We start from the raw sequence: 27300 nt of genomic DNA, 5'->3' as shown, positions 1-27300 counted from the left end.
ACCTGTCCACCCCTCACACCCACTCCAACCTCTCACCCTCGCAATGTGCAGCCCTCCACTCCCTCTGCTCCAACCCCAACCTCCCTCTCAAACCGCGAGCTGGCTGAACCGCCCCGTGGCTGAACACTTTAACTCCCCCTCCAACTCCACCAAGGACATGCAGGTCCTTGGCCTCCTCCATCGCCAGACCATGGCAACACGACGCCTGGAGGAGGGTTCCGCCTAGGAACCCTCCAACCACTCGGGATGAATGTCGATTTCTCCAGCTTCCTCATTTCCCCTCCTCCCACCTTATCTCAGTCCCAACTCTCGGACTCAGCACCGCCTTCTTGACCTGCAATCTTCTTCCCGACCTCTCCGCCCCCACCCCTTCTCCGGCCTATCACCTTATCCTTCCACTTATCGTATTCCTAACGCCCCTTCCCCCTACCTTTTATCTTAGCCTGCTTGGCACACCCTCCTCATTCCTGAAGAAGGGCGTATGCCCGAAACGTCGATTCTCCTGCTCCTTGGATGCTGCCTGACCTGCTGCGCTTTTCCAGCAACACATTTTTCAGCTCTGATCTCCAGCATCTGCAGTTCTCACTTTCTCCCAAATTCCAATTTAGCCAGAAACAGCAGTGTTCACACATGAATCCACGTTCATAGCTTGTTATCAGTTCCCCACTGCTTAGTTCTTTTAATATTGTGTATTCTGTACAATTTTTTTTTTAATTGTATGTTTGTAATCTTAATGCTTTTGACAGTGCCATTTAACATTGAGTATTTTTAACAGTCTTTCAAATGAGTCACTGCAGTGTTCACTTGCCCCACCCAAACATTCTGCAGTAATTTAAGAGAGGTTGAAGAGCTATTTCTTAGCTATGAATCTCAAGGTGCTAGGAAGGCCTGTTCCTAAAATGACTTGCAAATGGATATGAATTATGTTGTGCAATCTTCACCAATGCTGTTTCTCCACGAAACTGTAAGAAGTTGTGTTCCACAAATCTTTCTTGGGCATCTTTGTAACATTTGTCTTTGACAGTTCCAAAAGCTGTTATGTCGAGTAACCAACATTATGTTTCAAAGTATGGCTGGAATTAACTGTTATGAATTATGTTTTATGTTAATTTATGCTGATAGTTGGGGCCTTTGCTCACAAAGGCTCTATGTTTTCCTCAGCTTGAGTACTTCCTTGGTTAAAGGATGTTGAATGAAGAAGATAGAGCAATTGTTTATCTTGTCATCCATGCTTGAAGTTGCCCTCAGCTATTACCCTCCGGCACTACTATTCATTCATACATGTTGAAATATGGATCAAAAGTAAATGTTATTTTGATGCTCGCGTAGAAGCATTTGTCTTGTGCAGAGCTGGATTGCCATGTGATTAGGCATCACGCAGTCATCAAAAAATGTCATGTTAAAGGAATAAATCCCCTCCAGTTCCCCAATATGTGATCTAAGAATGTGTAACTTGATGCAATTCCAATGCTATTATGAAAAGATGAATGAAGGAGACTCTACACATTAAGCTTTCTGACTGTGTTACATTATTAGATAGTCACTGTGGTTCATTTTGATGCTGCTATGCTGCTTAACACCCACTGGCATTGAAAGATTGTAATGGTATAATTTCTTTCAGGCTACATCCATACTACAGAATTTACTGATGATTCAAATGCCAGCCACGTTGGAGGAGGCCAAGAATTCTGTCTGGCAGGTAAGAAAAATAAGACTGTTTTTATATAATTTGTATGTTAGTAGCACTTATTTTTAAAAGGCAAGGCAACCTTTACAATGTGTTAGCATGCGTTTGGTTTATTTTTTTTCTAAAAAGGCTAGATAAGTTCAGGGAACAAACCTCATTTGTGTTCATACAATTTTTGCTCACTATTCCAAATAGGCCCAAGTAAAGGTATGTAATATGCTGAAGGATATTTTTTTCAATCAGTAGTAATTAGCTTTGGAGCTTTGCTATATTTTGTAGCAAAGCTTGAATCTTAACAATGCCATTTTTGTGATGTATTCATGCTTTCTTTACATCAGCCTGAAGCATCACCTTGTTGCTTCACTTGTGACAGTGAAGTGCCTGTTATGTCAACAAACACAATTTTAGAAGAGTGTTTGCAGAGTAGTCCATAATTCTTGAGTTTAGGGCACTGCAGCACAGAAAGAATGCAAGAACTGTGAAAATTGTATGATGCAAATTTACTAGGTTATTACAAAAGTATCCAGTTATGAAGAGAAATTTGAGAAGTTGGGGCTTTTCTTAATGCAGCTGAGAAAGTAAAGGTGAAATCTGCAAGATCTTCAAGGTTATGATAAGGTAGACAATATTTTGTTTCTGTTGATATGAGATCATAAGGAACAAAGCTAAGATGGCCACCCAAAAAAGTTAAAAGTAAGTTCAGAGGAAAAAAAAATGTTATTTCAAGTTTGGTAAGAGCAGTGGATGATGTAGCATTTATTATTTATTCCTAAGTGTTCTTCAGGAGGTGATGGTAAGCCACTTTCTTGAACCACTGCAGTCCCTATGGTGTCGAAAGAGGAACTCCAGGATTTTGACCTGGCATCAATGAAGGTTCAGCAAAACAGTTTGGAGTCAGGATGGTGTGTGACATAAAGGGAAACTTGGTATCCTGATGCATCCGCTGCACTTGACTATTTAGGCAGGAGGAGTTGCGGGTCTGGTAGGTGCTGTTGAAGGAACATGGTTGAGTTGCTGCGGTGGCATCTTACAAATGAAACACGTTGCTGCCACTCTGCATTCGTGATGGAGGGAATGCATGTTGAATTTGGTGAATGGGACACTTATCAAGCCAGCTGTTTTGCCGTAGATAGTCATAGAGTCATACAGCATGGAAACAGACTCTTTGGTCCAGCCAGACCATGCCGAACATAATCTCAAACTAGACTAGTCCCACCTGCCTGCTTCTGGCACACACATCCTCCAAACCTGTCCTATTCATGTACCTATCCAAATGTTTTTTAAATGTTGTATTTGTACCCATATCCACACTTCCTCTAGAAATTAATTCCTCAGGTAAACTGCCCTCTGTGTAAAAACAAAAATTGCCCTTCATATGTTTTTAAATCTCTCACCTTTAAAAATATGGAAAAGACAGCTACCATTAACTCTATATACCCCTTATTATTTTATAAACTATCAGGTTGCCTCTCAACCTGCTACGCTCCAGTGAAAGAAGTCCCAGTCATCCAGCCTTTCTTTTTAACTCAAACCTTCCATACCTGGCAACATCCTGGTAAATCTTTCCTGAACCCTCTCTGGCTTAAAAATGTCCTTCCTATAATTGGACAACCAGAACAAGACACAGTATTTCAGAAGAGGCCTCACCAATGTGCTGTACACTTGTGTGTTTTTTGTATTGTGCTCATCACACTCTTGGCTTGTACCCAATAGATGGTAGACAGACTTTGAGAAGTCAGGACATATGTTACTTGTTGCAGAATTATAGTCTCTGACCTGCTCTTGTAGTAAAAGTATGTATGGTCGATTCTAGGTTGGTTTCTGGTCAATGGTAGCCCCTATGCAGTCAAGGAGAGATGATTAGATCCTTTTTATTGGGGGTGGTGTTACAACACAGGGATAGCAAACCAAATCAAATCAGCCACTGTCATTGGCTTTGCAACACAATGATCTTGAAACATTCAGTGACCCTCAGAATTGCTATACAGTATACAACTATAGAGTTAAAAATCTCACAACACCATGTTATAGTCAAACAGGTTTAATTGGAAGCACATTAGCTTTCGGAGCGCTGCTCCTTCATCAGGTGATAGTGCAGGACACAATTCTAAGGCACAGAATTTATAGCAAAAATTTACAGTGTGATGTAACTGAAATTATACATTGAAAAATACCTTGATTGTTTGTTGAATCTTTCATCTGTTCGAATACCATGACAGTTTCACTTCTTTCATATGTAAATCACAAAACCTTTTTTTAAAAGTTGCATTCTCAGGTTAGCTGTAACAATGGTCGTTACCTAGACAATATGTTGAAGGTGTTAGCCCCCTGTGTTCTCTGTCTATGCCATGATGTTTAGATCGATTCTAATTTAAAAAGTGAGAAAACAGAGTTTTACATGAATTCATGCAGTTTTTGAGCAAAGTATAATGTAACTCTGCAAGTACAAATTCACCCCACAAAATATATGTTTGCATGTGGGTCTTTGTCTGTCTCTGTGTGTATGTGTCTGGGGTGGGGGGTTGTGAGTGTCTGTGAGAGAGAGTGTGTATGTGTGTGCCTCCGTGTGGAGTGGATATAGTGCAAATAGTGCAATGGTGGTCACCTGTAATGTGACATGAACCCAAGGTCCCGGTTGAGGCGGGCAGCTTGCTATGAACAATGATTTGTTTGAGGTTTGGCGGTTGTTTAAAGGCAAGCAGTGGAGGTGTGGGGAAGGTCTTGGCGAGGTGATCATCCTGATTGACGATGTGTTGCAGGTCCCGAAGAGCATGGCATAGTTTTTCAGCTCCTGGGAAGTACTGAACAATGAAGGGTACCCTGTCAGTTGCAGCACGTGTTCTGTCTCCTGAGGAGGTCAATACGGTTCCTTGCTGTGGCACGTGGGAACTGGCGGTCGATGAGTTGGGCATCGTACCCCGTTCTTGTGAGGGCATCCCTGAGTACTTCCAGGTGCCCGTCCTGATGAAGGAGCAGCGCTCCGAAAGCTAGTGTGCTTCCAATTAAACCTGTTGGATTATAACCTGGTGTTGTGTGATTTTTAACTTTGTACACCCCTGTCCAACACCGGCATCTCCAAATCATTACAACTATAGAGTAAGTGTCAGAACCCTCCGTAGGATCAACATATAGAGGAATCTAGAAGCACCAGTCCACCGTTTCCTGAAAATAGCAACATAGGTGGATAGGGTGGTCAAGACTGCATATGGCATGCTTGCCTTCATGGGTCGGGGCATCAAGTATAAAAATTGACAAGTCATGTTGCAGCTGCGTAAATCTTCAGTTAGGCCACATTTGGAAGATTACATACAGTTCTGGTGCCACAACACCAGAGAATGTGGAGACTTTGGGTAGAGTACAGTAACAGTTTACCAGGACTTTGTCTGGCTTGGAGGGTATTAGAGGGTATGAGGAGAAATTGGATAGACTTAGTTTGTTTTTGTCTGAGCATCGAAAGATAAGGGGGCGACCGGATAGAAACTTACAAAGTTACAGAGTCTTTTTTTCCCCCAAGGCAGAAATGTCAATTACAAGGGACACAAGTTTAAGGTGAAAGTGGGTAAGTTCAAATGAGATCCAGGAAGCAGGTGTTTTACACATAGTGGTAAGTGCCTGAGAATATGCTGAAATACATTGCCAGAGGAGTGGTGAAGATAGTTACAGTAACAATTTTCAATCTTGACAGCTGACTAGGCAGGGAATAGAGGAATGCAGACGGTGTAGAGGTAAAGGTGTTTAGTTTAGAAAGATATCATGCTGGTGCAGTCTTGGTCGGCTGAAGGGCTTGTTCCTGTGCTGTACTGTTCTTTGATCCTAACCAGATTTTAGAGAAATCAGATCTTGGACATCCAGTTTAAACTTTAACAATAAACTGTGATTTCTTTTGTTTATAATATAACATAAGCAGAACATAGATTAACAACAAGGCAATCTAATTAATAGCTAAGATATAAGCCCAATCACCTCTGAGTATAAATCCCTCACTCTCATACTGACAGAGTTAAGGGATAAATTCAATTTTTCAAAAAATGTTGTCAATTCAATAACGTTTCAACAAGAAATCTCTTGACTGTTGGTTTTAATACAGGCATGTAGGACTGTAGACCTTTCTTGAATTTTGAAGTCACCGGTCATTCAAACAGCTTCTGTAGACCACTAGAAAGTTGTACAGTTGAAACAGTTCTTTGATAATGCTATGGTTGCATTCTTGTGCAACCTTGTGTTTTAGAAAAATCAGGCTTTAGAAACAGTGCTTAAAGTATTGGCAGTGTAATGATGTTACAGCCAACACGTTTTAAAAGTTCAAGCTTTAGACAGTGTCCCCAATTTATCAATCGTATTATAGCAAATTTGCGTTAACAAAATGCGCATTATAGCAGAACAACCTCTATTTACTTACTTAGGGATTGCGATTCTTTTCTCAGCACTTTGCATAAGTCTGTAACTGGAGAAGAACTAGAGGCAGCAAAACAAAAAAAAGCTTCCCAGTCCAGTAGCTACTTAAATAAAAACTCCCTCCTTCCCAAACCCCCAGTCAGCTCTGTGTGGTGGTTGGCGAACACCAGTTCTCCCCTTGATTGGCCAATTCAACATTCAGAGCTGAAAATATGTTGCTGGAAAAGCGCAGCAGGTCAGGCAGCATCCAAGGAGCAGGAGAATCGATGTTTCGGGCATAAGTCCTTCTTCAGGACATTCCCCTGAGCATAATAACATCTTGGTGTCAATTTGTCTACAGTGTCCTTAGAACATTAATTAACGTGCATTATTTTTCTAGGCCAGTTTCTAATAGCAAATGTCAGTCTTTTCTTCTCTCTTTTTAAAACAAACTGCTGTTCAGAGTTCAATTCTTAACTGCAACTCACAATTCCAAACTAAAAAATGAAATAAAAGAAAAATAGTTATGAGATATTGACCGAGTGATATTAACACTAGACTATTGATCCAGAAACTCAGTTAATGTTCTAGACACCTGGGTTCAATCCCATCGTGGCAGATAATGAAATTTGAATTCAGTAAAAGAATATAGAATTAAGGGTCTAATGACCATGAAACCATTGTCAATTGTCAGGAAAAAACCATCACTAATGTCCTCTTAGGCAAGAAAATCTGTTTTTCTTATCTGGTCTGGCCTACAAGTGAATCCAGACCCACAGCAGTGTGGTTAACTCCACTGCCCTCTGGGCAATTAGGGATGGGCAATAAATGCTGGCCTAGCCAAAGATGCCCACAACCTGAGTGAATTTTAAAAACAGTCAACAATGGTCAACACCTGGCACTTGTGTGATATGCATATTACTTGCCACTTTTCGACTTGATCTTGATTAAATAAGTCCGTGTTTAGAAATAGGTCCATAGTTTATATTTAAAATGACATCATCAGTATGATTAGAACATAGAACATAGAACAATACAGCACAGAACAGCCCTTCGGCCCACGATGTTGTGCCGAACATTTCTCCTCGCTTAAGCACCCATCCATGTACCTATCCAATTGCCGCTTAAAGGTCACCAAAGATTCTGACTCTACCACTCCGAAAGGCAGCGCATTCCATGCCCCCACCACTCTCTGGGTAAAGAACCCACCCCTGACATTTCCCCTATACCTTCCACCCTTCACCTTAAATTTATGTCCTCTTGTAACACTCTGTTGTACCTGGGGGAAAAAAGTTTCTGACTGTCTACTCTATCTATTCCTCTGATCATCTTATAAACCTCTATCAAGTCACCCCTCATCCTTCGCCGTTCCAACGAGAAAAGGCCTAGCACTCTCAACCTATCCTCCTATGACCTATTCTCCATTCCAGGCAACATCCTGGTAAATCTTCTCTGCACCCTCTCCAAAGTTTCCACATCTTTCCTAAAGTGAGGCAACCAGAACTGCACACAGTACTCCAAATGTGGCCTAACCAAAGTCCTGTACAGTTGCAACATCACTTCACGACTCTTGAATTCAATCCCTCTGCTAATGAACGCTAATACACCATAGGCCTTCTTACAAGCTCTATCCACCTGAGTGGCAACTTTCAAAGATCTATGAACATAGACCCCAAGATCCCTCTGTTCCTCCACCTCACTAAGAACCCTACCGTTAACCCTGTATTCCGCATTCTTATTTGTCTTTCCAAAATGGACAACCTCACACTTGGCAGGGTTGAACTCCATCTGCCACTCCTCAGCCCAGCTCTGCATCATATCTAAGTCCCTTTGCAGCCGACAACAGCCCTCCTCACTATCCACAACTCCACCAACCTTTGTATCATCTGCAAATTTACTGACCCACCCTTCGACTCCCTCATCCAAGTCATTAATAAAAAAGAGGAAGAATATTAATAGAATCATAAGAATTAAAGAGGAAGAATATTAATAGAATCATAAGAATTAAATCTGATCTATCTGCATGTGAATGCTAGAAGAGAATGGGCCTCATGGACTTTGTGTGCTGTAACTTCTGATGATTCTGATTGCTGTCTACACAAGGTATTTTAGCAGATTCAAGTAGTATAATGTCTCCAGTTATGTGCTTTATTTTAATGAAGTGTATAAAATGTTGTGTCGATATTCTGTGTTATGCATGGATGGTCACCACATTACTTTTTGAAATGAAATTCTGAAGTCAAAAAGGGATTGCTTATGACAAGATAATAGGGCCCAGGCAGGTAAATGAAAGAGTGAAGGTTTGTCGATATGCTCGATAAGCATGAATGAAATTGCAAGGTGAATGTCACTTTGAAAAGTCAGATGATGTCTCATTGCACTTCCATATTATGATATCACCTACAAGTACAACAGATAATGCGTAGCAAACTGTGACTGGTGAGCAACTTTAATGTGTCAAATTGCATTGAGGTAATTATGGAGTTGGTGAGCAACCACATTTGTGTCTAGAAGTGAAAGAATCTGATTGTTTTCTTAAATGTTGATAAACAAGATAAGTCCATGTCTTTTCAGTGATCATAGTGGAGTAGAAACAGATTTGTCCCAGATACGTTTTTGAAATGTCAGGGATACATTGAATATTCTTTAATTTGAATGACCACCCTTTAAAGCAAATCATACCTTTTCATAATGATATGAAAGTTTTTTAAGCAAAAATAAATATATAACAAAAACAAATGCTGTACTACATGGAGTAGTCCCAAAGAATGTAATGGACACTATGTTAAAGTAAAAAAAAGGAAAGCCTATTCTGTTATGTTATAAATTTTGTGAATTCTTGGGTTGAGTTTCCTGTTTGCCTGAATACAGTTTTTTTTTATAGAGTCCATGTGTTCATGATGAAGAGTCTGGTTTATCACTAGTTGGATTGCCTGCTCTCCAGGCTCTACTGTATCACTGCCAGTTCTATGAGCGTGTGGCTCATATGGCAAAGCAGTGCTATCTCGGAAGGTACATGTTCGATTTGAATTCTCCAAAACCTACTGGCAGGAATTTTCTCAACAGCAATTTAGAAGGTATGAATTTTAAGAATAGTAATCCTCTAAGTATTTTATTTTCAAACTTTGAATCAAAGCATGCTTTTATCATCAACAAATGTTTATGTGAGTAATAAAATGAAGGAAGATGAGTTCAGACGTGTTTGATTTATATCAGTATTGTTTCCTGTTCTAAGTACAGTAAATTTGATATTGTAGGTAAATGGAAAGAAGCTATCCTAACAATTGAAGTCATAAACCAAAATATCTGTTCCACGTACTATGTAATCTTAGTAACTTGATTAACACCTGATTATTATTATGATTGTAGCAGTTTACCCTCTTCAAAGAATTAATTGTTTCTAAATAGAAAGAAAAATTGTTTAATGTGGGGTTCAGGCTGATGTGAATTTGGTCTACAATGTTTCCTAATCTACACCCTCTCCATCTCTCATCAACATTAGTTTCCTGGTTTTTATTTCCTGGTGTTTGTAGACAAGTTAACACAATTTATTACCTGATCTTTAGTGTATTACTAACTTATCTCACTTTTATTTAAACTATTTTACACTGTGATCTAAAAACATGCAAGGAGTTTAAGCTAATGGTTTTAAGAATATTTTGTATTTTGTATAAAAGATTTGTAAAGTCAGGGACTGAAATTTAGAAATGATGCTTTTGACTGGTAGACAGGTAAAGAAAAAATATAATGTGTAAGGTTTTATTTTAAATATAAAATGCAAAGATACAAATTCAAATAGTTAATATTATAATTATAATCTGACCAATATATAGAACTCTGTGCATTGAGTATATGTGAATCATTTAAAAAATATATGAACAGAAATGTACTGGAAAATTCAAACCTGGCAACATATGCAGAGAGAATTAGTTAGGGTTGACTGATTTTTTTTCAGACAAGCTGGGCACCCCATCCTCCATCAAGGAATGAGAGTTTAAATATAAAGTGTGCAGAATGACTTTTTATGAAGTAAGAAGCAAAGATATTCTCCCAGTGGGAATATGGATTGAATGAGATTGGTATTAAACCTGCGGTTCAGACCGCCGAAATAGGTTTTGTTCATCAATCACGTTATTACATTTTTTATTTATTATTTTAATTTATAATTTCAATCCACAAATATGAAACACAGCCACATTCAGGAGAAAGTGAGGACTGCAGATGCTGGTGATCAGAGCTGAAAATGTGTTGCTGGAAAAGCGCAGCAGGTCAGGCAGCACCCAAGGAGCAAGAGAATCGACGTTTCAGGCATGAGCCCTTCCTTTCCTGAAGAAGGGCCCATGCCCGAAATGTCGATTCTCCTGCTCCTTGGATGCTGCCTGACCTGCTGCGCTTTTCCAGCACAGCCACATTCATTCAATTATATATATTTTCACAATGGATTTACTTTCAATTGTTTTGTTTTACTTCGTTTGACTTTAGTTGAATTAGTTATAGAATTTTTATTATTTAACTTTTACTAAACATTTTTTGCATCTTTCATGTCACTCCCAAAATCCTTAAGATCAAACTCTATATCTGCACGTACTTACTCGATGTTTGTTAGCACTGTGAATATTTTATCATCAGTACCATTAGCAACATCTACCATATCACTTTCTACATTTTCACTTGGAACATGAGATATTTCATGATAGATCCCATTAGAAGTCCTTTTTCCTTGGCTCAAAACAGGCTTTTTTCATGATCCTACTGGAGTATTTTAATATCTTTTTCTTGTCAAGAAGATTTCTTGATTTGCTGCTTTTCCATAAGACCACTGAGTGGGCCAGGTAGTTTGTTTTCAGATGGAAGATGTACTTAAGCATTTGTACAACACAATTCAGGTGTCTCTTTTTTTCCACTTCGTTACAGTCAAATGTTTACCTGTGTACTGCAATATCATATTTTGAATCTGACTCTTCATTATAAGAAATCCAAGATGGAAGTATTTTTGAAGAGACTTGGTCTCACCTTCAGTACTGGCACGTTTTACATTATGTGTCCACCGCCATCTTGCTCTGGCCTTTTCATCTTCTCACTCTCTAATTGCTATCTTCACTCTCAATTTTTTTTTGCCTTTTTGCTCTAACCCCTTCAGCTTCTGGGATCTTTGCCCTGCTTGTCCTTTTCCCCTTACCAAGTAATCAAATATGATTTCTTAGAACATAACTTGCATGATGCAAGCAAGATATAAGAATGAAAAAAAATTTGAGAGCAAGTTGGAGATTTGTGGTCTAAGTTTGTCATATTCTTTATAACAATTAATTAATTAAGCTTAGTTAAAGCACATCTGAAATACTGTCTCTGCATGGATGTACTATAGCCAAAGGCACAGGATCCCAGGTTGGAGGCCAAACTCTACCTCAGCTAGAGGTGATTAGATGTCAACTCCTCAAGTACAACATACCCCTTGGTTCAAAGTATCATGCCATCAAATTTCTAATGCCAGTGTCCTTGCCCATTTTGCAATTTGTCCATCCTTCATAGTGCTGGAAAGATGGTAGTGGACTTCTCTTTATGGAACATGATGGTTTGCTAGGCAATGGCAGAGGGCAGTTAAGATTTATTAGTGTTCAAAAAGGATTCTGGGTAATCCAAGATGATGGATGAGAAACAATTGTGGCTGCAAGACCTGCTCTTTTTTGAGGTATTTTAGTATTGGAGGTGATTTCCTCGAATTTGAGGAGCATCAATTACTATTTTATATGCTGCTGCATTGTTTTGGGACTTTGGGAAAAAAAGTCAAACAATAGCACTTTTTAAAGGAAGAAAGACAGACAAAAGGCAGTGAGCACATGATCGGTGAGGGAGAGCGAGAAATAAGCTTACACTGCTAACAGAGACAGCAGTAAATCTGTACAATTACTGCCTTTGCTGTTGAGTTTATGTATCCCTGGACATGAGAGTGCGTCTAAGAAAAATTATTAAACAGCGAAACTCACAGCTGATCTTGGAGGAACCTGTATGTGAGAGCTCACAGCACAGGATCAGATAAGTGCATAGTTTTTTTTTAAATGTGTAACCTTGCTGTAAGTCCACAGTAGTGAGTAGAGTGGGTTCTTCCTTGAATATATTTTATTGAAATCTGTCTGTTGATTAAATGTAAAACTATAAACCCTATATGCTAAGTTAGCCTGGAGAATTTTTTTTGAGCAAAAAGACAGTGCTGTTTTCTGGGTCTGTACATTGTAAAGGAGCAAAGATGGCATTTAGTAGACTGATATGTTCTTCCTATCAGATGTGGGAATTTAGGGAGAGTTTCCATGTTACTGATGATTATGTCTGTGTCACAAAGCGAGTCCCTTTTTCTAAAAACGGTTCCTTTTCTCAAGGATATTGTGTCCTTGGTTTTTTTCAGAGGGATAATAAGGCGCCCTCAGCTCCGATTAAACTGATTTAGCACAGAGATTAAACGGTATTGAGAGTTCTTTTTGTTTGTATGTAAACAGATGAGAATTCAGGCCAAAGTGTTCATATTTTAGAAATGACCTGTCTAATGTAAAAGGAATGGTCAGCTTTCTAGCTGAGCCGTTCAGTCCAGAACGAGTTAGGAGTTCAGCTGTATGGAAACAGGTTGCAACACTCTCTCTCCTTCTGCCATTGTAACTTCAACCTGTAAGCATTTGTTCCTTTTTTTTACTTTTTTTTAAGGGGGTTTGCTTATTGAGACTGTTGTGTATATTCTGAACAACACATTTAGTTTGGATAGACTGAGTTAGAGATTCTTTATTCTGTTCTTTGTATTTCATTGTGTAATTTTGTGAATAAATTTTTGTCTGTTTTAAAACCGGGTAGTCAACCTAGGTAACTTACTCTAGGTAATTTTCACTGCATACTTACCAAAAAAAATTGCAAAGTTATGTTCTGGGCTGCCTGCTTAAGAGTGTTTTAAGTGGTTTGTTCTAGTCCATTACAGATTTGGGGGATTTTTGCGGGATTATAAACAGCATGTGGTAGGTGCTACTATCTTCATTTCGGATGTTGGTTTCGTTGGGTAGACAAAGCTTGAGATAGTAATGGCTCTTTCAGTCGCCAAACGTTTTCTGGAAGTGAATGTGGTGACTTTGGAAGTTTTGCAAAAGGTGAATAAGACCAAGCTGCAGGAATTAGCAGCAAACTGGAATTGGAACTGCCTGCCTCTGTGAGGAAAGAAGAGATAATTGCAGTAGTAGCTCAGCATTTAAACTTGCCGGAGAAACCATCAGAATCTGTGGAGATGGCAAGAATTCAATTGCAAAAGCAGCAGCTTGAGTTAGAAGTGAGAGATAAGGAAAGGGCAGCAGAAATGAAACAGTTTGAGTTACAATTAAAAGCAGAAGAGAGGGAAAAAGAGAGCAGCAGACCCAGAGAGAAAAAAAAGAGAGCTTTTGAACTTTAGAAACAGACACTTAAAAAGTTAGGGCTTATGCCCGAAACGTCGATTCTCCTGTTCCCTGGATGCTGCCTGACCTGCTGCGCTTTTCCAGCAACACATTTTCAGCTCTGATCTCCAGCATCTGCAGACCTCACTTTCTCCACTTAAAAAGTTAAGTCAGCTTAAAAGGCTGGAGATAAAGGTGAAAGGTAACCTTAGTGAGGAAGTAGCGTGAACTCATGTGGAAGAGCAGAGAGTTAAAACAGCAAGGTTAGCAGCTGAAGTGGCTGATGATTATGAGCTGGTCCATAAAACACGGTTTGGTTTCCAGACTCAATTTCAGTCTATGAGGGATAGAAATTGGGGCAAAGAGAAATCTTCACGTGGTAAGGGAAAAGTAGATCTCAGTGAAGACCATGAGGATAACATAGCACGGTAAAAAATAAAGTCTTGAGGGGGACACGGAAGTTAAAAAGCTCAGGTGTTTTCATTGTAAAAAGTGGCCACACAAAATCACAGTGATGGTGAGCTCAGAGAAAGCCAGATGCAAGAAAACTGGACAAGCCTGGGAGTTTTGTTGGACTAATACCAAAAAGCATAAGCGAAGTTAGACATCTGCCTCAGAGTGTACAAGATGATCACGGGTTGATTAAGGAGGAAGTGCCAGATCTGCTGAAAAAATATGCATGCAAGGGTAAAGTTTATTCACATAGTCCAGTAGTGACAGGTAAAGAAATTACAATATTAAGGGACACAGGATCCTCTCAGTCTGTAATGCTGAAGGATGGGGAGTTATGTACTCCTGAGGGACTATTGTTAGAAAAGATACTGGTAACAGGAATTTATAGTGAGACAGAAAGTGCTCAATTATTTAAAGTGAGGCTAGAGAGTCCAGAGAACAGTGGAGAATTTGTGGTAGGAATGCTGTACAAACTCTCAGCTCCAGGAGTAAAGTTTGTCCTCGCAAATGATATAGCTGATTCACCAGTAGGCGTGCTGCCTACTCTAGTTGAAAAGCCACTAGAGATGCAGGCAACTGAAGAAATGAAGGATGTGTATCCAGGAATTTTCCCAGATTGTGTGGTCACAAGATCACAGAGGCACAGGCTGAACCAGGAGAGTTCAAAAGGCACAGATAAGAAAGCTGACATAGCGTTATTCGAGATTTTTGTTGATCAGGTAAGTGGGACAGAGCAGGAGCAAATAGGTAAATATGCAAGTATCTTTAACTCTGCTTACTGAGTTACAACAGAAAGCTGAGAACTTAAAACAATTATATCAAAAGGCATATACAGAGGAGAATGAATGCCTTCCTCTGTGTTATTACTTAACAAATGATGTCTTAATGAGGAAATGGAGACCATCACACATTCAAACAGATGAGAAATGGGCAGAGATTCATCATATTGTTTTGCCAGTAGGGTATAGAAAGGAGGTGTTATGAGTGGCGCATGAGCTACCACTTGGAGGTCATTTAGGAATGAGGAAAACATAGGTTAAAAAGAAAGACATTTTTACTGGCCTGGACTACACAAAGATCTAGTTGAATTTTGCCAGACATGTTATGCATGCCAGCTAATTGGAAAACAACAGGCAATAACGAAACCTACATCATTAATACCTATTCCAGCATTTGAGGAACTTTTCACAAGAGTCTTGATTGATTGTGTAGATCCCCAACATTAAACAAAAAAATGGGAATAAGTATTTATTAACAATAATGGATGTGTCGACTAGATTTCTAGAGGCAGTATCATTATGCAATATCACAGCAAAAAGGATTGCAGAAGAATTACTCAATTGTTTTTACTAAATAAAGACTACCAATAGAGATCCAGTCAAATCAAGGATCAAACGTCACGTCCAAGAAGGTTTTGGATAACTTGGAAATAAAACTGCATACCATCCAGTCTTGCAGGGAACGCTAGAGAGATGGTATCAAACACTAAAGACCATGTTGAGGCCTTGTGGTCAGGATTATCCAGATGATTGGGTTAACGGAGTTCCGTTTGTACTTTTTGCCATCAGAGATTCACCAAATGAATCTACCAAATTCATTCCATTTGAATTAATTTTTGGGCATGAAGTAAGGGGGCCATTAAACTTGATTAAAGAGAAATTAATATGTCAGAATTCAGAGACCAACCATTTGGATGGTGTGTCAAATTTTAGGTAACAATTAAGTAGAGCTCGAGAGCTGGCTAGACAGCATTAAAAAGTATCACAGCATACAATGAAACAGGAAACAGATAAGAAGTCACAAATTAGCAATTTTGCAATTGGGGATAAAGTATTGGTGTTACTTCCAGTAACAAGTGAGCCTTTAAAAGCAAGGTTTAATGGACCTTATGAAATAGAGAATAAATTGAGTGAGGTGAACTACTTGATAAGGTCTCCAGACAGAAAGAAATCTGTGTGTGTGTGTCATGTAAATGTGCTCAAAAGGTATTTTGATAGGGAAGGAAAGCAAGAGGACTGTGTCGGAAAAGTTGGAACTTGCTCAGAGGCTACTGGCAAGTAGTCCTGTCAGAGAGTGCAAAGGCAATTTCGGCTTTCGTAACACTACATGGACAATATTAGTTCAAAGTCATGCCATTTGGTATGAAAAATGCTACAACCACATTTCAGAGACTGACTGAGGTCATTTCTGGATTACCCAGTTGTGCTGTTTACATTGATGACCTGATGACTTTTAGTCAATCAAGAAAGGAACATTTACAACATTTCTTGGACCTATTAGATTGACTTCGGAAGGGAGGCTTGATGGTAAACCTAGCTGAAAGTGAATTTGCCAAAAACCGAGTCAGCTTCCTGGGCCATGTTAATGGACATAGACAAATGGCCTCACAGAATGCAAAAACGAAAGTACTTGGGGAATTTCCCACAGAGTCAATGAAAAAAGCAGTACTACTGTTCCTGGAACTGAATGGAATTTACTGAAAGTTTGTGCCAAACTTTAGCAGTATAGCTGCTCTACTCACTCAATTGTTAAAAAAAGGTAAGAAGTTGCAGTGGACAGTGGACTGTCGAAAGGCATTTGACAGCCTAAACACTGTGCTAACCAGTGCCCCAGTATTAGCCAGGAGAAAGTGAGGGCTGCAGATGCTGGAGATCAAAGCTGAAAATGTGTTGCTGGAAAAGCGCAGCAGGTCAGGCAGCATCCAAGGAACAGGAGAATCGACGTTTCAGGCATAAGCCTGAAGAAGGGCTTATGCCCAAAACGTCGATTCTCCTGTTCCTTGGATGCTGCCTGACCTGCTGCGCTTTTCCAGCAACACATTTTCAGCCCAGTATTAGCCACACCGGTTTACATGAAGCCTTTCAAGGTGATGTGTGTGTCGGTACGGTGCTTCCACAGAAGGAGGACGAGGGAATAGAAAGACCCATCGGGTATTTCTCCAGGAAGTTGTACGTTCTTCAACAGAAATATTCAGCGGTGTGGAGAAAGAGACCTTAAGCTTGATATTGGCATTACAACGTTTCAATGCTTGTATTACCAGCAATTCATTTGAGGCAATTGTATATACTGATCATAACCCATTGACATTTGTGGAAAATTTAGTTGTTGCAGCCATTCGATTTGACAATTGTGCATGTGACAGGTCATGAAAATGTGATTGCCGATGCGTTATCGAAGCTCGAATGAGATACGGAGGCATTCAATGATGGGGGTGCCATGGCCTGAATTTGCATGTGGTTGCGCATGTTTGCATGTGTATTGTTAGTTCAGTATATATGTGTGTTTTAGACTACTAACCAGTTTGTTTGAAAGGTTTTAAAAACGAAGGCATCTTTTGCTATTGATGGGTTTTTTTAAGGGGGAGGTCCCACAAAGTTGTCCCCTTTCTCTAAAAGCCGTTGCTTTTCTCGGGAAACTGTGTCCTTGGTTTTTTTTAAGAAGGGTAATAAAACACTTCCGGCTCCGATTAGACTGGCTTCGTACAGAGACTAAAGGGTATTGAGTGGCCTTTTTGTGTAAATGTAAACCGATGAGACTTCAGGCCAAACTGTTCATGTTTAAGAAGTGATCTGTATAATGAAAGGGGAGTGGTCAGCTCTTTAGCTGAGCAGTTAGGTTCAGAACTAGTTAGGAATTCAGCTATGTGGAAACAGGTTGCAAAACCCTCTCTGTCTTCTCTTCTAACTTCAATCTGTAAGCATCTGTTTCAATTTTTCTGTTTTTTTAAGGGGATTTGCTTATTGGGACTGTTGTGTATATTCTGAACAACACAATTAAGTCTAGTTTGGATAGACTAAGTTCTGTCGAAGTTCTTTATGTTGTTCTTTGTGTTTCATTGTGTAATTTTGTGAATACATTTTTGTGTGTTTCAAAACCTGGTATTCAACATAGCTAACTTAATCCGGATAATTTTCACTGTACACTTACCAAAACAAATTGCAAAGTTATGGTCGGGGCCACCTGCTTAAGAATGTTTTGAGTGGTCTGGCCTAATATCCTATCAGATCGTATGGATCGGTTGGAGCAGCAGTTCAAGGCAATGAGGAATTGACAAGAGCTAGGTGGTGTGATGGATGGCAGTTATAGGGAGGGAAAAGAGCTGCAAGTACAGTCAGGTGGATGGGTTAACACCAGGAAAGGTAGGAGGGGTAGGCAGGAGTCTTACAGAGTATAGGCATTGAATATAAAAGCAAGGAGATTATGCTGACACCTTTATAAAATATTGGTTAGGCCTCCACTGGACTGTGATCTAATTTCAAGAAGGATATGTAGACATGAAAGACGTTACAAAGAAGATTAACAGGAATAGTTCTGGCATGGTACTCCTTTAAAGGGATTGGCAAAAACCAAAAGATTCATATGGAGGAAAAACTGTTAATGTGCGGTAATTTTTTTTAGATTAGATTAGATTACTTACAGTGTGGAAACAGGCCCTTCGGCCCAACAACTCCACACCGACCCTCCGAAGAGCAACCCACCCAGACCCATTCCCCTACATTTACCCCTTCACCAAACACTACGGGCAATTTAGCATGTCCACTTCACCTAATCTGCACGTTTTTGGGCTGTGGGAGGAAACCGGAGCACTCGGAGGAAACCCACACAGACACTGGGAGAATGTGCAACCTCCACACAGTTGAACCCGGGTCTCTGGCGCTGTGAGGCCACCGTGCCGCCCACATTGATTAGGAATATATTGTCTGTGTGTGATCGATGTATATTCAATCAGGTTTTGCAAAGGAAATAGGACAATTATCAGAAGATTTACGGGTTACTGAGAAACAGTGGGAAAATGGAGCTACCTGCATTGCTCTTGCAGGCAGACTGAATAGGTTAACCATGATAGGATTATGATTATACAGTACCATCACAGGGTAATAAGTAAAATTCTAATCTTCCATGTTGTTTTGAAATGCAGATTATGTCAGGCACCAATTTTTGTAAAAGGCCGGGCTGTTTAACTTAATGGAATAAAATTGCTTACAGAAGCAAGCAGTCTAAGTAAAATTAGAGACTGCTTTATATGAATGAAGTATTTCTCAAAGAATCAAGTCTTCTCAATGGGGACAGATATAATCTTTGTGCAAATCATAAGTGCAAAATCATAAATTTGCATTTAATTTTATCATGATACAACTAAATTGTTATCATAAGTACTTTGAATCTTCATTAGTCCTATTCAAGCCCAGTCAATACTTCCAAAGGCCAGTCTATCAGATAAAGATGATAGACTGATATTCCAAATAATCTTTAAATCTGCCCTGTTGCTAATGAGATTGTACATGTATTATCTGAATTTGTCTGAGTTAGTTACTCAGGTATATCTTGCATCTTCTACATTTTTACATGATTCACTAGCATAAATCAGCATATACAAATTGCAACAACTGTGAAGTAGACCTGATATTTGGTAACGTTTCATTTTGTTTCAGCAGACATTGACTCATTGGAATATTGGAGAACATCATCTGGTCTATCAAATCACAGTCACTTATCAAGTTTTCCATCAACGTCAAGTACTTTGGTATGTGCAAAGGCAATGAACATAGAAACGTTTTTGCAGAATGTGTATTTTATGTTTTGTCATAAAGTTTTCCAAACAAAGTATTTTATGCTTACAGGAGCAAAATCTCCATCAGAATATTTTGGGCATTCTACACTTCAAGGCATTCTAAGGACACGATGGGTTATGATTAGATTACTTACAGTGTGGAAACAGGCCCTTCGGCCCAACAAGTCCACACCGACCCTCTGAAGCGCAACCCACCCAGACCCATTCCCCTACGTTTACCCCTTCACCTAATACTAGGGGCAATCTAGCATGGCCAATTCACCTGACCCGCACATTTTTGGACTGAGGGAGGAAACCGGAGCACCCAGAGGTAACCCATGCAGACACTAGGAGAATGTGCAAACTCCACACAGTCAGTCGCCTGAGGCGGGAATTGAACCCGGGTCTCTGGCACTGTGAGGCAGCAGTGCTAATCACTGTGCCACAATGGGTTATATATCTGTTGTTTATAAGTTTATTCATTTCTTTTATTGTTCCTTTATTTTAAACCTATTTCAGAACAATTTTAAGAATAGGATAAATACTATATTTGTGAAAGTTTTCTGAAAGGAAATAGTAATGGAAAAAAAGTCTGTTTTTAATATTCATGTATTGATTAATAATTGCTAATTTCTTACAAAATTTCACTTCCCAGATTTTGCCGTCACCACCTTTATCAGATAGTACACCTGATTTCCAGCGGCAGTTACACGATTCAGCTGTGTCTCCAATTCTTATTCCTGACTCTCCAAGCAATAGGCTAACAGCTCAAGGTAAGTTGAAGTTCTCCTTGTCCTTAGAAGTACATGGAATATATAAAGTGCAGAAATAATATATTTATCCCAGCTGATTCATGCTGGCATAAATAAAATAAAACCAAGAAGGGTCACTGAACTCAAAATATCAACTTGATTTCTCTGTATATATCTGCTGCCAAACCTACTATTTCAGACATGTATAGCAATTTCTGGTTTTGTTTGTTTCATATCCATTCTAGATTTTAGGTTCTATATATGAATGTATCAGTATAATTTCTTCTCCTTTCTCCCTCATTAGTTTATCCAGCCTTACTGTAAATGCATTCATGCCATTCACGTCATCTGCTCCCTGTATAGTAGTGAGTTCCACGTTCTCAACCAATCTCTGGCTAAAGAAGCTTCATTTGAATTCCGTGTCTGATTTCTTTGTGGTTGTTTTATATTGATAGCTTTTAGTCTTAATCGTAATCATATATTCTATATTCTTTTTGTCGACTCTGTCTAAACATTTTATAATTTGAAAAACTTCAGTTAAGTTATTTCTCAACATTTATCAGTCTTTTTTTTGTTTAAATGTGCTTAGCTTGAACTTAGCGTGGCAATGATCTGTTGAGATCTGATCCATTGTTTCCCACTGGAACCTACCAGGGCAGCATTGAGTAAACTCTAAACTTTAGTTAAAATGTTGATGCTGACTTGAAAACCATGAATACAGGCAGATTTTGAATCTTTGAAAATAGGGTGTCGACAGACAAGGAAAAGCAAAACATTGCAGACACTGGCAATCTGAAACAATGACTATACGTACTGGCAACATTCAGCTGGCCATGAAGCACCTGTCAGGAGTGAGAAACAAAATTAACATTTCAGATTAGATAATCAAATCAGGTCACCTGCAAGTTCTGCAAACAGGATTTGTTTGGGTATGAATCCAATACCAGTGTAGAATTGTAAAGCGAAGAAAGAGATCATGGTGCCTGTGACAGCTGCTGAAAGAGCTCTCTGATTTCTCTGACTCTTGCCCTATCGATGAGCTTCCTCTGCTCTTTCAGGCAGTATCTTTGCAATTATAATGGTTCGCTGCACAAAAAAATTAATCTCCTAACATCCCATGGTGTTTTTTTTGCTAATTATCTTAATTTTGTGTCCTCTGTTGATCAACCCTTCTGCAGTGAAAACAGTTTATTGTTGGAGGAAGACACACTATGGATTTTGCTCATAGATGTTTGAAAGTAACGGGGCATACTAAGAGATTACTTTGCAAAGCAAATTGGATCTTGGGTATCAAGAACTTGGGTATTGGTTACAAAAGCAGGGAAGTTATGTTGACCTTTCCTAAATCTCTGGTTAGGCCACAACTGAAGGATTGTATCCAGTACTGGTCACACCATTTTGGAAAAAGTATGAGGCCCTTGATAGGATGCAGAAGAGAGTTACAAATTTTCTTCTATACATGAAGAATTTTTGCTACAAAATTAGAGTGGAGAAAATGGGCTGTTCTCTTTGAAGCAACGGAGATTGAGGAGAGCATAAATACTAGGTTTGGCAGCAGGTCTGGTGGCATTTGTGTACAAAGAAACAATTGACATTTCATGTTGAACATAGTCTTCAGTTCTCAATAAGTCATTTTTCACTCAGAATGTTTCTCCCTCTATTGCCTCACTTCTGAGTATTTCCAACACTTGGATTTTTATTTTGGATTTTCAGCATCTGCAGCATTGTACTTTTATTGCAGAAATTGAGGGGATATTTGATCAAGGTGTACACATTTTTTTGGAGGCTTAGAGATGAGACCAAGACAAATTGTTCCTGTGAAATGATGATGCAAGGACTGAGGGGTGCAGATTTCAAGTTTTTGACATGAATTGCATGGGAAATGTGAGGAAAAATGTTTTATGCTGTGACTGGTAATGACTTGGAACCTGCTGCTGATCAGCCTGTTGGAAGCAAATGATCAATGGTTTCAAAAGGAAATTTGAAATATACTTGAAGGAATGAAACGTGCAGGGCCATTCGGATAGGGCAGGGAAGATGATCTGGCTGTATTACTATATAGATAAGAGTCAAATAGTTATAATGCCAGGAAGTGACCAACTCAAATCCTGGAGAACATTAAAATGGTATGAAACATACTAAACTATTACTGTCATCTAGGTGGAAATCTGCTGCTAAAGTGAAATGTTTAAAATCTTGAAGTCACGTTATGTAGATTACTATTCTTTCATTGCCTGGAAGAGCAAATTGACAGAAATCTAAGGAGTAATTTGTGTTGTTTGAAAGATGCATCTCAGATATAGCCTAAAATTGGAGAATTTACAGCTCATCAACAGGCCATTAAGCCAAACAGTGCTGTATTATCCTGCACACAAGTCTCTATGTTACTCTGTCTTGCCCCATTTACATTTGCCTTGTTTATACCAGTGAATAAATAATAATTATTACATTTCAGTGGACTTCTGATAGACATTCAGAAGCAAAACTTGAGTTGCTGAGAAATACTGGGAAAATCATGCTCAATATCCAAGGATAAGACAGGCAGATAGGCAGAGATGTTGCTTTGTTCATAAGGAATAAAATTAAATCAGTAGAGGCAATATATGGTTGGAAAGCATAGAATCTTTGTGGGTCAAGTTGAAGAATGGAATGGGTTTAAAAAACCCTGATGGGAGCTATGTACAGGCTTCTTGCAGTAGTCAGAATGTGGGACAGAAAATAAGTCATGAGATAGAACAGTTCTTTATCCATATAAGAAAGGCACTGTAATTATTAGGTACTTCAATATGCAGGTGGACTGTGAAAATCAGGTTGGTTTCAGATCCCAAGAAAAGACATTTGTGTAATTTTTACAGATGTTTTGTTGTGGAACACCTTGTGTAGAACCCACAAGGGACCGAGCAATTCTGGATTCGGTGATTTGTAATTAGGGAGCTTAAGGTGAAGAATCCCCTTGGGAGCAGTCACCAAAAGTTGAAACATTTTGCCCTTCAGTTTGAGAGGGAGAAGCTGGAATCGGATGTGACAGTATTAGAGTTGAGTACAGGTAACTATAATGACATGAGGGAGGAGCTGGCCAGAATTGTTTGAAAGGGAATTCCAGCAGGAAGGATGGTGGAGCAACAAAGGCAAGAGTTTCTGGGGGGCAGGGCAATTCAGGAGGCACAGCATAAATTCATCCCAAGCATTCATACAAGGGGAAGGACTTGCAACCATGACTGACAAGGAACATCAGTGACAGCATAAAATCAAAAGGCATACAATGTGGTGAAGGTTAGCGGGAAGCCACAGGATTGGGAGGCCTTTAAAAACTAGCAGAGGACAAGGAAAAAGTAATAAGGAGGAGAAGATGAAATATGAAAATAAACTAGTTGATAATTGAAAGAAGATTGCAAGAGATTTTTTGTATACGTGAAAGGTAAGAGAGCGCCAAGAGTGGACATTGGACTACTGGGAAATGAGTTTGGAGAAGCAGTAACGAGGAACAAAGAATTGGCCGAGGAAATGAATAGGAAGACACCAGTAGCATACTGGGTATTGTAATTTTAATTTTGTAGAGCTGATATGTTCTCATTACATTTGATTTGTATATTGTTATAACCTTAAAGTTAATCTAAGTGGCTAGTTATTGTGATAAATTTTGCTGTGTTACTGTTGGTGTTTTACAAAAGAATGTTTATTGTCGAGTAAAGCTGCAAGGTGACAAATGTGGGAATTAATCAATAGGCACAAAAGTGGGTTTCAATAATTTTCTCTTAAAGCATTGCTGTTAATATTCATTCAATAAAACTGAAAATTTGAATTTTTTTGTATTTCGTTGAAAAAAGATTCCAAATATTATTACTGAAATCCGTCTTCAATGGGCATTAATTTGCCTGTCATTTTAAAAATAGGATGCCTTTATGAAGATATGTCCAGTGCTTTAGATTACCTTCCACTGACAGGCAAACAGAAAGTAGGAATATCCAGGTCTGTTTTAAATGACAGTCAGTGACTAGTGGGATGCCACAGTGACTAGTATCAAATTTCTTACTCCAACTCTTATTTTCTACATTTCTATTAAAGCCTATTTGAGATCCAACACTTGAAACTATTTGATTAATGTTCATGTTGAAGCATCCTATTCCTTAGCCATTCTATTTCCATAGGACTGGAAATTATGCTAGAACCAATCCTTCAGTGTAATTTCCGGAATGCTTGTTTTTGTGACTGTTTCGTCTGTTATACTATATACTTTTACTGAATAAAGATGTAAGGAATGCAATAATTCAGCAAACAAGTTTTAAATGTAACCATAAACAATTCACTCACTTTAGTGTGTTGCTTTTCTCTAACTTCATCATTATAGTATCAGCACCCTTGATTCCGAGTGAAGTTTTCTCTCATTTTTGGCTAAAATGCGACAACTATACAAATAGGCTTTAATAGAAACATAGAAAATAAGAGTAGGAGTAAGAAATTTGAACTAGTCACTGTGCTACACCACTAGTCACTGACTGTCATTCAGAGCAGACCTGGTTATTCCTACTTTTTGTTTCCTGTTTGCCTTTCAGTTCTTTATCCATGTTAGTACACCCCAATCCCATGCACTTCAATTTTACATGCTAATCTGTACTATCAAAAGCTTTCTCAAACTTCAAGTCAACCACATCCACTGGTGCCCCCTTATCAGCTCTAAATATTACATCTTTGAAAACTTCCATTTTGAGCATGATTTCCCATTTGTAAATCCTCTTGCTTCTGTCCAATTCTGTGATCCCATCCAATCAGTTTCAAAGTGCTGTGTTAATAAATCTTTCATCATGTGCTCTATTATTTCCCCCACTATCAATGTCAGGCAAATTAGTCAATAATTTCTTGTTTTTTTTCCTACTTTTTTTTAAATAGTGGGGTCACATTAACTGTCCTGCAACCCATAGGAAAACATCAGAGTCTATGGAATCTTGAATGATGACCACCAATGTATCCAATATTTCAGGAACCATTTCCTGAAGTACTCAGGGATGTAGATTTTAGGGCCTTGGGGATTTATTGGCATTTAATCCTAACAGTTTACCTAATACTCTTTCCCTCCTGCTTTCCTCCCATTCTTCCCTCACTAGACCCTACATGCCCCAACATTTTTGGTATGTTATTTCTTCCTCCGTTGTGATAGCAGAATCAAAATATGTATTGAATTCATCTGTCATCTTTGTCCCCATTATAACCTACCTTGTTTCTGACTATGAGGCACTTAATTTGTCTTCACTAATCGTTTTCTTTTCACCTGTAGAAGAGTTTGCATCAGTTTGAACAATCTCCTCTAGCTTATATTCAGTCTATTTTCTCTGTCTTAATCAGCCGCTGTGTCCTCTTTGCTGAAATCTTAACTGCTTCCAATCGACAGGTCTACTGCATTTTTTGGCCAATTCATATGCTCCATCCTTGGATCTAGTACTGTCCCTGATGTAGTACTCTTGAAAAACAGTGATATTGTCCCTATTTGTGAGGCTAGAATGCCGAGGTTCAAGTCCCACCTGCTTCAGAGGTTTGTCAAACATATCTGAACAGGATGTTTAAAAATACCTATTATCCATAATTTCCCTTTTTAGCTGCATGGCTGGCCACCTTTCCTGTTTTATCAACAGGATTTAAAACAACTTGATCTCTTCTGATTTGTGGAAAACTATTTGATGTCTCATTCCATTTGCTTCCACAAGTTAGCCTTGCTCCAATTGTCTGTCTATTGTCCTTTGCTGAGACCTGCTGTTTCTTAGCTTTGCATTTTTAACACCTATCTCATCATATATTACAGCCCAAGCCTGGTCCATCTCTTGTCACATCTTTCACACCTATTTTGCTTATATCTCAAACAGGCCATTTTCCCTCTTTCTCCAAGTTCAAATCTTTCCCTGATCACTGCAATGTCTAAGGGCATTTGTAATGGCTCTCAAAAGACCCATATTAAATGATAATCCAATTTTGACAAGCTATACGTCATGCTGAAATATCTACGAAAGACCATTCAACCTCCCGCTCAATTGATGATTTTAGGGCCTTGGAGATTTATGGGCCTTTAATCCTTACAGTTTATCCAATACCCTTCCCTCCTGCTTTCCTTCCATTTCTCCCTCACATTCCCCAATCATTTACCATCTTCAATACTGGCCAAGCTTATGCCCTCCAGAGAAAAAATGCAAGGGATATAATGTCTCATATGTGTTCCAAAAGCATATTGATGATAACTTGGCAAATGTCATCACAGACATTAGAGTTGGCATAAAACAACAAAGTGTCGACGCAACTTTAAAATTGTGTAATTCAAATCTCAGCAGATGTCAGTCTCCTGAGAATTGAGAGTTCAAATTAGTAATCTGTCTGTAAGTTATAAAGAAAGGCAGAGAAAAGTGAGCCGAAGATGGAGGAAAACAAAATTTTAAAAAAGCATTAGGTTTAATCTGACAGCCATAGTTGTGCAGGTGAGAGTTCTAAGTGACCTCAATCCCAACGTTCCCCTCCTCCAGTTCCCTGTGAGGCTTGAGAAATTTTAATTCTACATGTTGACTGTTGGTGTTGTGTGTGAATTGGGCAGGTTATACTTGGTTTGCTGAGAATTTGGAATGGCATTTTAAACAGCAAGAGGCCACAACCAAAGACCCCAGAGGAATGGTTCTTTGAATTAAATGTGTGGAGAAGTACAGGGATTGGTAGCACACCACATTAAGGGGAGGGAATTATGAGGCAAGAAGAGCCCACAATTCTTTATGGGGCATGAGGGAACACAGCTCCTCCTGTCTGATGTGGAAGCCAAAAACAAAAAAGCTGTGTCTGTTAATGCCGCACATATATGCATTATGCGCTGCTTCAAAATCTGTTCATGCAAATCTACTAGAACTGGTGCACATATGTCTAAATGGGTTCCTTGCCTGTATGAAAAATGATGGCAATAAAATAGGCACAATAACCAACTAATGTAAGTGAATGTGGCCCAAGACTTGACGTGCTTATTTCTGATACATGGACGATGTTAGGATCTGTAAAGTGGGAAGTGCATCTTTGAAGAGTGGGGAAGGGAACAGAGGCTGTGAATTGGATGGGAGC

The 27300-nt window shown here is 39.1% G+C and overlaps 1 protein-coding gene across 4 annotated transcripts in view; it reads left to right on the top strand.

Annotated features, from left to right (window-relative positions):
* Positions 1 to 27300, top strand: part of rttn (rotatin) — a 218140-nt gene that overhangs the window by 145351 nt on the left and 45489 nt on the right. For 3 of the 4 annotated variants that reach the window (XM_087986292.1, XM_087986290.1, XM_087986293.1), the window contains exons 32-35: positions 1622 to 1699; positions 8946 to 9138; positions 19350 to 19441; positions 20124 to 20241. In XM_087986292.1, the coding sequence (XP_087842418.1) occupies positions 1622 to 1699; positions 8946 to 9138; positions 19350 to 19441; positions 20124 to 20241 (481 nt within the window). The remainder of the gene's footprint in view (positions 1 to 1621; positions 1700 to 8945; positions 9139 to 19349; positions 19442 to 20123; positions 20242 to 27300) is intronic. The other variant, XM_087986291.1, reaches the window with a different exon arrangement.

This window comes from Chiloscyllium plagiosum, unplaced genomic scaffold (assembly GCF_037043375.1).
Source record: "Chiloscyllium plagiosum isolate Xiang-an unplaced genomic scaffold, Cpla_swu_hap1 HiC_scaffold_4, whole genome shotgun sequence".
NCBI lineage: Eukaryota > Metazoa > Chordata > Chondrichthyes > Orectolobiformes > Hemiscylliidae > Chiloscyllium > Chiloscyllium plagiosum.
This window is presented reverse-complemented; position numbering and strand designations above follow the sequence as displayed.